The sequence below is a fragment of the Xenopus laevis genome, chromosome 5S, assembly GCF_017654675.1.
Source record: "Xenopus laevis strain J_2021 chromosome 5S, Xenopus_laevis_v10.1, whole genome shotgun sequence".
Taxonomy (NCBI): Eukaryota; Metazoa; Chordata; class Amphibia; order Anura; family Pipidae; genus Xenopus; species Xenopus laevis.
In genome coordinates this window covers 1,990,904-2,003,928 of record NC_054380.1, presented here as the reverse complement: position 1 = coordinate 2,003,928, position 13,025 = coordinate 1,990,904, and the positions used below count along the sequence as shown (strand labels likewise).

The following is a 13,025-nucleotide window of genomic DNA, read 5'->3' as shown; positions in this document are numbered from 1 at the left end:
TTTTCATGCTTGTGTTGCTCTCCAACTCTTTTTTTATATTTAAATGTGGCTCACGAGTAAAAAAAAAGTTGGGGACCCCTGTACTAGAGTAAGCCATTAGTGCAGGGGGCCTTTTCTTTTTTCTAATTACTCTACTCTGTGCATTTCAGCCATTGCCTCTGCCTCATCGACACGTCAGCTTCCCAGATGATGATGATGATGAGATAGTGCGGATCAATCCAAGGGAAAGGAACTGGCTCACAGGCTACGAAGACTATCGGCAGGCGCCCATTCAACGCAAATACCCAGATTCTGAGAGCATCGACTCTTATGTTCGGTTTGCTAAAAGCGAATGTACCAAACATGATTACAACTACCCATATGTAGACCACACAGACTTTGGCATATCCAAAGACCTGAAGACCTCTGTTATAAGTACTCAGCCTTCAAGGTGCACGTCCAGGAGAAAAGATGGAGAGAGGTCCAGATGTATTTACTGCAGGGACATGTTTAACCATGACGAAAACCGACGGGGACAGTGCCAGGACGCTCCAGATTTGGTGCGAAACTGCATCCGCTGCATTAGCTGCATGGGGTTTGCAGACTGTGTGCTTTATCACTGCATGTCTGACTCAGAAGGGGATTACACAGACGCTTGTTCTTGTGACACCAGCGATGAAAAGTTTTGCCTTCGGTGGATGCTCCTTATCCCCTTATCCATCATCGCGCCGGGCATGTGCTGTTACCTCCCACTGCGGGCTTGCTATAACTGCGGCGTCATGTGCCGGTGCTGCGGAGGGAAACACAAAGCAGCTGGATGATCACACGGAATCGACTTTTTAATCGTATCCATCTTTCATGATCTAATGGGAAGCGCCTTGAGGTGGAACACTCGCTTCCAAACCTTTGGCTGCAGCTTTGCCCCAACTTGAAAAGCAGTTTTATTCAGCCACGGTGAATTCAGCGAAGGTGTCCAACCAACTCATTTTCCAGCTCAGAAAGATGAAATGCTAAACCGGTAAGGAGGAGAAGGCATTTTAGCTCTTGCCATTGAGAATTCAGGTGTATAGTATGGACATGGCCAATCTAAATCTGTCAAGCCTCAACTTGACTGAAGTATCACCTGTAAAAAGCTTTGGCACTTCCACAAATATCAACAACACTTCTGCTAATGGGGCTTGTGAGGCCTCAGGATAAAGATGGAAAAAAGCCTCATTATAAGTATTTGACCCTACAACCAGGTATTACCTACGTTAACATTGGATGAGACAGGAGTTCCCATCATGCAGTATTTCTCCTTCCTTATCATGCCAAAAGCATTTCTTTGAGCATATATAATATTGGATGTCCAGCACCATTTCTTCTGTTTTCCTTGTACATTTTATTTTAAATCTTCTGCGCTGAATTTGGGTTGCGCGGGCGAGTTTTCTGCGATTTATGCTGGAGCCATGGTCATTTCAGGAGATCGGTTTGCCCCATAGGTTACATAGATTGGCACAATTTGCACCTGATTTAGCCTGATTGATTTTAACAATTCATCACACAACCTTTTATATTTTTGTTTTCCAAATGTTACTAAATCTCACTTCCAGTCCATCATTTAATGTCATTTTTTTATTTATGAATATTTTTTAACTAAAAAAAAAAAGGAATTTGATAAAGTTTAAATTCCACGTTTGTTGAAATTTCCTCTCACGGCCTAACAGATCACATAGAATGTTGTGTCATGTATTTTTATTCTTTTCTGGCTTGGGTTACCCAGCTAAACACTACATTTTTGGTCACTTAATGCAAATCAGAAGCAAATTAAAAGATGCAAGCCATGTGATGGCCAGTGTCTGACTGGGCCGCCTAGTTGCCACCACAGAACTTGAGAACTTTTTATTTTTTTTTTCCAAAACACATCAGTTAATAGAGCTGCTCCAGCAGAATTCTGCACTGCAATCAGCTTCACAAAAGAGCAAACAGATTTTTTTATATTTAAATTTGAAATCTGACATCTAGACATATTGTCAGTTTCCCAGCTGCCCCCAGTCATGTGACTTGTGCTCTGATAAACGTTAGTCTCTCTTTACTGCTGTACTGCAAGTTGGACTGATATCACCCCCTCCCTTTTCCCCCCAGCAGCCAAACAAAAGAACAATGGGAAGGTAACCAGATAGCAGTTCCCTAACACAAGATAACAGCTGCCTGGTAGATCTAAGAACAACACTCAATAGTAAAATCCAGGTCCCACTGAGACACATTCAGTTACATTGAGTAGGAGAAACAACAGGCTGCCAGAAAGCAGTTCCATCCTAAAGTGCTGGCTCTTTCTGAAATCACATGACCAGGCAAAATGAGCTGAGATGCACCTACACACCAATATTACAACTAAATACACTTGCTGCTTCAGGAATGACATTTTATATTGTACAGTGAATTATTTGCAGCGTAAACAGTGTCATTTAGAGATAAAAACTACATCCTAAAAATCATGACACAATCCCTTTAATGTAAGAGGGGTTATATAGGCATATAATGGAAATAAGAACGGGCAGATGGAAACTATTCTTGGCTGGGGCCCATTGGGAGATCCTCTGGTCTTTGGTAGCCCAAGCTGACCCTGTGGTGGCCTAATTACTTGGTCACCATACGGGTGATGCATCTTTGTCACACAAGGGATTAAAGTTGATATTATCTTTTTATACTTTTTGGGAGTATAAATAAAAATTGGGTGATCGTAAACTTTTTATATTGCGTGTAGTCGTTATCCCGAAAATGCAATGTACTTTTAAAGAGGGAGTTGACTATTAATGAGAAGGATGAGTGACATGGCAGACTAGTGAAAAACACTAGATACTTGTGTAAAGGGAAACCTCACCCTCCAAATGTCTAACATTGTGCTAATGTCTTGAGGATCTGCGGCAAGAGAATTCAAGGGCGACTCACATCATCCGATGTCTTCTGCCGGCAGCAATGTTACTAAAAGGGAGAGGATCAAAAGTCATTTCGGTTTCAGATATGCACAAAAGTATAGTCTTTGACTTGTTTTTATTGTTTTACTGCGTAAAACTATTTATTCTTCTTCTGAAGGCAAAAGTGTTGTGGCGTTCACAAGTAGGTAACCAGCGGAACAAGGTTAATAAGAGCGCGGGTTTGGTCACATTGTGCTGCTTGTCCCGTAGAATTGCTCACTAGTAACCGACCCGCTGCTGAAATCGCATTTGACGGTACTGCTAAATAGTGAATTCGGTGTCGTTGCGAAAATGTAAAAAAATGTTTTCATTGTAAAGTTATGTAACTATTTTAAGTAAAATGTTTTATTATTAAAAAATAATAATAATTATTTCCAATATATTTGTAGTGATGTATCCTACACAGACACCGCTTTACTTATAGGGCTCATCCTTTTTATTTATTAAAGGGATACTGTCATGGGGAAAAAAAATGTTTTCAAAACGCATCAGTTAATAGTGCTGCTCCAGCAGAATTCTGCACTGAAATCCATTTCTCAAAAGAGCAAACTGATTTTTTTATATTCAATTTTGAAATCTGACATGGGACTAGACATTTTGTCAATTTCCCAGCTGCCCTAAGTCATGTGACTTTCCCATGACAGTATCCCTTTAATGTCCAATAGAATTCCAGAAACACCTCGCTCTGGTTAAGCTCAATCGCCACTAAGTACCATATCCAATGCCTATGGGCCCCGATATTGCAGTAGAATTGGCATCTAGTTCATTCAGCAGTTACAGGCTCCTTTTACGAGGTCCAACAATCACAGCAAAATCTTTTGGTTACACTATAAGAGTTGCTTGGGACCCAAAACTGACACCGCTGCTCTGCTCTCATCTGAGGCCTTATATAGGGTTATATATATGTGTACATATATATATATATAGGTGTGCCATTGCCTGAGCGCAGCTGCTGGGCTTAGTTTCTGACCCTAGAGTAACCCTTACAAGCCATCAAGGTGCTTCAAGTTGCAGTCGCCATAATCGTAACAGACCTTTATTATGGACACATTAGACTCGCCGACATTTTCATCAGTAAAAAAAGAAAAAATTAACAAAAATAATGTGAAAAATAGCCAAATAATTTTTATATTTCAAATTATATATATATAAATATATGGAACATTTTAGCTTCCATAGTACAATGTAAATATTGGGAGGCAGCTGGGGTCTGGCTTTCTGTGCCGTAATAACCACTTGCAGTTAATTGCCGCAGGCCTTTCCCCCGCCCTCCACTTGCACATTAGTCTTAAAGAGAAACTTTATTTTTTGCCAAGTAGCTGTAAGTTATACTGCCCTGTTTTTTCACAGCTTATGTAAATATTTGTTCCTAAAATGACCAGTTGTAAAGTATATTGCAAATTGTTCTGTTAAGTAGGGGACAGTTGCCAACAAACGCTTGTGCTGTGGGTTTAAATATACCGTCCTGGTGCTAATGCAAAGCCACATTCACCACTATGGGCTCTGGTTTTTCCATGCAATGCCATCAAATCAAAGGGAATGATTGATTCCAGAGCTGAGAACTGTTTGAGGTTTCAACTAGCCCCTGGACCCTGCAGCTGTGTTTAGAGAGAACTCAATATCACACCATGTATTTACCTCTAGGTTGATTACAGGTATAGTAGGGAGAGATGTGTCTATAGTAACAGTGGATAATAGTCTCTGGGAAGGGAGTGTGACTGTGGGATAGCAGGTATAGTAGGGAGAGATGTGTCTATAGTAACAGTGGATAATAGTCTCTGGGAAGGGAGTGTGACTGTGGGATAGCAGGTATAGTAGGGAGAGATGTGTCTATAGTAACAGTGGATAATAGTCTCTGGGAAGGGAGTGTGACTGTGGGACAGCAGGTATAGTAGGGAGAGATGTGTCTATAGTAACAGTGGATAATAGTCCTCTGGGAAGGGAGTGTGACTGTGGGATAGCAGGTATAGTAGGGAGAGATGTGTCTATAGTAACAGTGGATAATAGTCTCTGGGAAGGGAGTGTGACTGTGGGACAGCAGGTATAGTAGGGAGAGATGTGTCTATAGTAACAGTGGATAATAGTCTCTGGGAAGGGAGTGTGACTGTGGGATAGCAGGTATAGTAGGGAGAGATGTGTCTATAGTAACAGTGGATAATAGTCCTCTGGGAAGGGAGTGTGACTGTGGGATAGCAGGTATAGTAGGGAGAGATGTGTCTATAGTAACAGTGGATAATAGTCTCTGGGAAGGGAGTGTGACTGTGGGATAGCAGGTATAGTAGGGAGAGATGGTGTCTATAGTAACAGTGGGATAATAGTCTCTGGGAAGGGAGTGTGACTGTGGGATAGCAGGTATAGTAGGGAGAGATGGTGTCTATAGTAACAGTGGATAATAGTCTCTGGGAAGGGAGTGTGACTGTGGGATAGCAGGTATAGTAGGGAGAGATGTGTCTATAGTAACAGTGGATAATAGTCTCTGGGAAGGGAGTGTGACTGTGGGATAGCAGGTATAGTAGGGAGAGATGGTGTCTATAGTAACAGTGGATAATAGTCTCTGGGAAGGGAGTGTGACTGTGGGATAGCAGGTATAGTAGGGAGAGATGGTGTCTATAGTAACAGTGGGATAATAGTCTCTGGGAAGGGAGTGTGACTGTGGGATAGCAGGTATAGTAGGGAGAGATGGTGCCTATAGTAACAGTGGATAATAGTCTCTGGGAAGGGAGTGTGACTGTGGGATAGCAGGTATAGTAGGGAGAGATGGTGTCTATAGTAACAGTGGATAATAGTCACTGGGAAGGGAGTGTGACTGTGGGATAGCAGGTATAGTAGGGAGAGATGGTGTCTATAGTAACAGTGGATAATAGTCTCTAGGAAGGGAGTGTGACTGTGGGATAGCAGGTACTGTATAGTAGGGAGAGATGGTGTCTATAGTAACAGTGGATAATAGTCTCTGGGAAGGGAGTGTGACTGTGGGATAGCAGGTATAGTAGGGAGAGATGGTGCCTATAGTAACAATGGATAATAGTCTCTGGGAAGGGAGTGTGACTGTGGGATAGCAGGTATAGTAGGGAGAGATGGTGCCTATAGTAACAGTGGATAATAGTCTCTGGGAAGGGAGTGTGACTGTGGGATAGCAGGTATAGTAGGGAGAGATGTGTCTATAGTAACAGTGGATAATAGTCTCTGGGAAGGGAGTGTGACTGTGGGATAGCAGGTATAGTAGGGAGAGATGGTGTCTATAGTAACAGTGGATAATAGTCTCTGGGAAGGGAGTGTGACTGTGGGATAGCAGGTATAGTAGGGAGAGATGGTGTCTATAGTAACAGTGGATAATAGTCTCTGGGAAGGGAGTGTGACTGTGGGACAGCAGGTATAGTAGGGAGAGATGTGTCTATAGTAACAGTGGATAATAGTCTCTGGGAAGGGAGTGTGACTGTGGGATAGCAGGTATAGTAGGGAGAGATGTGTCTATAGTAACAGTGGATAATAGTCTCTGGGAAGGGAGTGTGACTGTGGGATAAGAGGTATAGTAGGAGAGATGGTGTCTATAGTTACAGTGGATAATAGTCTGCTGGGAAGGGAGTGTGACTGTGGGACAGCAAGGTATATGTCGGGAGAGATGTGTCTATCGTAACAGTGGATAATAGTTCTGGGGAAGGGGAGTGTGCTGGGTTTGGGGGGGGGGGGGGGGGGAAATAAAAGGCAACTATGGGTCTAGTAGGGAGAATGTGGTCTATAGTAACAGTGGATAATAGTCTCTGGGAAGGGAGTGTGACTGGTGGGACAGCAGGTATAGTAGGAGAGATGTGTCTATAGTAACAGTGGATTAATAGTTCTGGGCAGGGGAGTGTGACTGTGGGATAGCAGGTATACGTAGGGAGAGATGTGTCTATAGTAACAGTGGATATAGTCTCTGGAAGGGAGTGTGACTGTGGGATAGCAAGGTATAGTAGGGAGAAGTGTGTCTATCAGGTCAACAATGGCATAATAGTCTCTGGGAAGGGAGTTGTGATGTGGGATAGCAGGTATATAGGGAGAGATGGTGGTCTATAGTAACAGTGGGATAATAGTCTCTGGGAAGGAGTGTGACATGTGGGATAGAGGTATACGTAGGGAGAGATGGTGTTCTTAGTAACAGTGGATAAAATAGTCTCCTGGGAGGGAGTGTGACTGTGGGATAGCAAGGTATAAGAGGGAGAGATGTGTCTATAGTAACAGTGGATAATAGTCTCTGGGAAGGGAGTGTGACTGTGGGATAGCAAGGTATAGTAGGGAGAATGTGTCTATAGTAACAGTGGATAATAGTCTCTGGGAAGGGAGTGTGACTGTGGGATAGCAGGTATAGTAGGGAGAGATGGTGTCTATAGTAACAGTGGGATAATAGTCTCTGGGAGGGAGTGTGACTGTGGGATAGCAGGTATAGTAGGGAGAGATGGTGTCTATAGTAACAGTGGATAATAGTCCTCTGGGAAGGGAGTGTGACTGTGGGATAGCAGGTATAGTAGGGAGAAGATGGTGGGTCTATAGTAACAGTGGATAATAGTCTCTGGAAGGAGTGTGACTGTGGGATAGCAGGTATAGTAGGGAGAGATGTGTCTATAGTAACAGTGGATAATAGTCTCTGGGAAGGGAGTGTGACTGTGGGATAGCAGGTATAGTAGGGAGAGGATGGTGTCTATAGTAACAGTGGATAATAGTCTCTGGAAGGGAGTGTGACTGTGGGATAGCAGGTATAGTAGGGAGAGATGGTGTCTATAAGTAACAGTGGGATAATAGTCTCTGGAAGGGAGTGTGACTGTGGGATAGCAGGTCATAGTAGGGAGAGATGGTGCCTATAGTAACAGTGGATAATAGTCTCTGGGAAGGGAGTGTGACTGTGGGATAGCAGGTATAGTAGGGAGGAGATGGTGTCCTATAGTAACAGTGGATAATAGTCACTGGGAAGGGAGTGTGACTGTGGGATAGCAGGTATAGTAGGGAGAGATGGTGTCTATAGTAACAGTGGATAATAGTCTCTAGGAAGGGAGTGTGACTGTGGGATAGCAGGTACTGTATAGTAGGGAGAGATGGTGTCTATAGTAACAGTGGATAATAGTCTCTGGGAAGGGAGTGTGACTGTGGGATAGCAGGTATAGTAGGGAGAGATGGTGCCTATAGTAACAATGGATAATAGTCTCTGGGAAGGGAGTGTGACTGTGGGATAGCAGGTATAGTAGGGAGAGATGGTGCCTATAGTAACAGTGGATAATAGTCTCTGGGAAGGGAGTGTGACTGTGGGATAGCAGGTATAGTAGGGAGAGATGTGTCTATAGTAACAGTGGATAATAGTCTCTGGGAAGGGAGTGTGACTGTGGGATAGCAGGTATAGTAGGGAGAGATGGTGTCTATAGTAACAGTGGATAATAGTCTCTGGGAAGGGAGTGTGACTGTGGGATAGCAGGTATAGTAGGGAGAGATGGTGTCTATAGTAACAGTGGATAATAGTCTCTGGGAAGGGAGTGTGACTGTGGGATAGCAGGTATAGTAGGGAGAGATGGTGTCTATAGTAACAGTGGGATAATAATCTCTGGGAAGGGAGTGTGACTGTGGGATAGCAGGTATAGTAGGGAGAGATGGTGCCTATAGTAACAATGGATAATAGTCTCTGGGAAGGGAGTGTGACTGTGGGATAGCAGGTATAGTAGGGAGAGATGGTGCCTATAGTAACAGTGGATAATAGTCTCTGGGAAGGGAGTGTGACTGTGGGATAGCAGGTATAGTAGGGAGAGATGTGTCTATAGTAACAGTGGATAATAGTCTCTGGGAAGGGAGTGTGACTGTGGGATAGCAGGTATAGTAGGGAGAGATGGTGCCTATAGTAACAGTGGATAATAGTCTCTGGGAAGGGAGTGTGACTGTGGGATAGCAGGTATAGTAGGGAGAGATGGTGTCTATAGTAACAGTATAGTAGTATAGTCTCTGGGAAGGGACCCTGGCTATGAGATAGCAGGTATAGTAGGGAGTGATTGCAAGAGCTATTACTTCATATTGGTGTGACCCAGCCTGTCACCCATCAAGTTCTATTCAACTGCAGCTAAAATGTCATAATTGAGTTCCCAGCGGGATGGCACTTGTGTCGCTTTGTTTTCCGAAGTCGCCCGAAGTTTCTTCGTGAGGCGACTTTGGAAAACACGCCACAAGGGAGATTGTCGCCCTGAAGAAGAGGCGATTAGTCGGCAGGAGTTTGTACAGAACATTGCTACATTTATTCCTATGAGTGGAAGGTGCCATTGTGATTGACTCAGCAGCTCCACTAGTGGAAGGAGCAGAACAAGACATTGACCGATTTCTATGATGTCGATTCGATTAGATCCTGAGTCAGATTCCTATGGTGGATCTCAAGACGATACTTAGACAAACATTATGGCAGCTTTTAATCTCTTGAAGTAACAAGATGAATGTGATGTGAGCGCATAACCAGTGACGCAATTATAGAGGAAGCAGAGCGGCAGTTGCAGGGGGCCCGGAAAACTGGGGAGCTCCGACTGTGGGACCTGCTTCCTCTATAGCTAATAAAACCCCTCCTCCCCAGCCGCTCTCTTACCTGCAACGCGGGAGTGGGCGGAGACAGGATGTGGGTGGGGCTGACTCAGGACAGGAAGTGGGTGGGAGGATGGGGATTGGAGTGCGCCAGGCCCCTCTGAAGATTTTCTTGCACTGGCGCCCGGTGCTCTCTAGTTACACCACTGCCCATAACCCAAAGTTATAAACGAATAGCAGAGAACAGTAAGATACAAATAGGCTCTATCCTTACTAGGGACTTATATGTCACTGCCACAGGAAGTAGGAAGTTGTGTTGGTTTTAGGGTTAGTGGCAAAGCAGAGGACGTAGAGAGAATGGGGAGATCTGAAATATCTGTTCCCCCATTGGGGGCAGTTGTAGAAGAACCACAGCACTTGCTCATGTCTTTGATTTCTCGTTATCCCTCGATTCCTCCCTGATCTTCATGAAGACCCCCGTGTCCATCTTGTACCCTCCTCACTTTTCTACATGTCGTTGGATATTACATTCTCAGTTGGATTCCGTTTATATCCCCTTCTGTCCACAGTGAAATATGAGGGTGATTATTATTATTCTTTCTCTTTCAGTCGATACATTGGGATCTGACCCTTTTATTGTGCGTAGACCAAAACATAGAAGGTGAAAGGCATCAACCAATAAACAATATGGCAGCTCACATAATGGCTATGCAGAGATATATATATATATATAATAAGTGCAAGATAAACCCCTACAATGCGGTTGGTACTTGTTTTAACCCTTTTATTGTCTTCAAATCTGTTCTTTTAAAGCCGAACGCTAAGAAAGTTTCACCTCTAAACAGGAAGTGCTTTGATCATATTGATCCGCAATGGCAGGTCACTTCCTGCTGAGTGCAGAGGCGCAACTGTCCCCCGGCAACCTGAGAGTGGAGTGGGCCTCCCAGAGCTACTGCTTTTCCTATATAGCAATGGCCAGCCATCCTGTGCTGCTCAGTAACTGCCAGTTCTACTTCTCTTCGCCAGTTCTTTCCCCATCTCCAACCATTTCATCATTTAAATGGATATATCGCATTCCCCCGACTGGCAACCACCCGCCCCCTATGTATTGTTCCTTAATGTTAATTGCTAATGGGTTTAAAGGAGAAGCAAACCCTAAAGTTAAAAAACTCCTACCCTACATAGACCCTCCTCCCCCAGCCTAAGTGTTACCCCAGACAAATGCCCCTAAGTCTTTACTTACCCCTCTATGCAGATTCTGTCCAGTGGAGTTCAGGGGCGCCATCTTCTTCTTTTCGGTAATCTTCGGAATGAGACCAGCGAAGCGACGCATGCGCGGTTGGAGTGATTTTCTGTTTCACGACAACTGCGCATTCACCAAAACGCACAAAAATTGCCGAAGCGCCAGTCTCATTCCGAAGAAGACCGAAGCGGCTGAAGATGTCGCCCGTGAACTCCGCTGGACAGAATCTGCACTGAGGGGCAAGTAAAGACTTAGCGGCATTTGCCCAGGTTAACACTTAGCCTGTGGGTAGGAGGGAGGGGGGTCTATGTAGGGTAGGGTTTTTTTAATTTAAGGGTTTGCTTCTCCTTTAAGGCATGTGCTTTGATAGAGTCCTATAGCAAGTGGCCATTTACACGCAGGGGCTCCACAAACGTTCCTTGTGCCGGACATTAACAACCTGGAGAAACGATTTCAGATTTTATTTTTGTAACCGTAGTAAAGGGAAAGTTAACCTCTCGTTCTCCGTGTCATGGACATATAACCCTCTCCATTTTGTTTTCCAGCTCCAATTAACAAATGAAAGTGCCTAAACCATATATTCATTATGTACCTGTAAATTAAAAAAAAAAAAAAAGTAAACCATGTTGTAGTAATTTTTTATAAGCATTTTTACCTGTGTAAAAAAAGGAAAAGCAAAAAAAAAAACAATAAATATACATAAATGTGTAATGATGTACATTTCGGTTACCTTCTTTTTTTTATTGTTTTTAATATGTATGATCAATGTAGTTACTGCTTTCCAGAACATACCATGTAAATACAAATATATAATATGAAAAATACTCTCTGACTTTCAGCTCATTTTTTATTGTCCAGGTTCTAATCGTCGGTCGCGATTGGGGGGCAATGTGCCTATTCACTGCGTGGGATTTTTTGCATGCCATAGGCTATGTACCTTATGTATCATACAAAATGTGATGTAAACAGGGATATTCTGAAACTATTTACCATTGGTCTTTTTTTTTTTTTCTTTTTTTTTTAAAAGGGATACTGTTTTTTACTGTTTTTTTTTTTCCAAAATGTATCAAGTAATAGTGCTGCTCCAGCAGACATCTACACTGAATTTGTCTTTCAAATGAGCAAACGGAATTTTTTTATATTTAATTTTGAAATCTGACATGGAGCTAGACATATTGTCAGTTTCCCAGCTGCCCCCAGTCATGTGACTTGTGCTCTGATAAACTTCAGTCACTCTTTACTGCTGTACTGCAAGTTGGACTGATATCACTAATACGAATACAAACAATAATAATAATAATACAAACATCATGCCACCCTGTGGCCACTAGAGGCCGGATTTTGCTGAAGTCTATGGATGAGACTGAACTGGATGATGAGTTGAGTGTAGGTTAGTGGTGTGTGTGAAATGCACAACCGCATGTGATGAGCACGACTGATACAACCTCACACATTGTACTAATGCGACTGAACCATCAGCAGGTAAACACACGTGTGAGACTCTAAGCACCAACCCAATATCCCTGAGCCAATGGAAATGCACAGACTTGTGACTTACTGGGGTTACTCAGGGAAGCCCAATGGCAGGAATATCATGAAATTCCATCAAAACAAAGACCAATGGAAACAAACAGAAGGGACTCAGTAATCTAATGGCAGGTAGAAAAACAAGAGGGGAAGGTAAAAAAAGAGGAACCCAAAATAATAACCAACTAGGCCAATTAGATGTGACTTAGAAAGGCAAAAATAAAATAAACACCTTAACAATAGGCAAACTGAGTGGATAGACGAGATATGAAGCCAAGAATGGAAAAGCAAATAAGTGTCGAGGTAATTAAATAGAATGAGCGAGAATACGTTTTATTCAGACTGGAGCCATGTTTATTATGGGTGGCAGGTTGAATGCAGCGCCAGGACTGAGCGGTATTTAAACATTTGAACCAGTTGAAAGACACTGGGGTCATATGTGACCGTTGAATTAATAGGCACAATGGGGCAAATTCACTAAAGGGCGAAGTGACTAACGCTGGCGAGAATTCGCCAGCGTGAAGTCATTTTGCGACTTCGCAAATTTACTATCAGTCACCCTGGCGAAAATTCACCAGCGATGATAGCCTAGCGCAACTTTGCACCCTAACGCTGGCGAAGTTGCACTCTGGCGAAGGGGGCGAAAATACGCAAATTTACTAACATTGGTCTTTTTCTGAACGTGACGTTTACCTCGCCAGGTTAGAGCAGGCGAAGTGCAATAGAGTAGATAGGAGTCCCAAAAAACGCTGGCGTCTTTTCCTTTTTTAAGGGTGATAGGCTGAAAAAAAATCCAATTT

At 43.2% G+C, this 13,025-nt stretch overlaps 1 protein-coding gene across 1 annotated transcript in view; it reads left to right on the top strand.

Annotated features, from left to right (window-relative positions):
- Positions 1-1,596, top strand: part of spred2.S (sprouty related, EVH1 domain containing 2 S homeolog) — a 49,411-nt gene extending 47,815 nt beyond the window's left edge. Inside the window, exon 6 of the mRNA XM_018264839.2 lies at positions 150-1,596. Coding sequence (XP_018120328.1) covers positions 150-800 — 651 coding nt within the window. The 3' untranslated portion in view covers positions 801-1,596. The remainder of the gene's footprint in view (positions 1-149) is intronic.
- Positions 1,597-13,025: the final 11,429 nt, after the last annotated feature.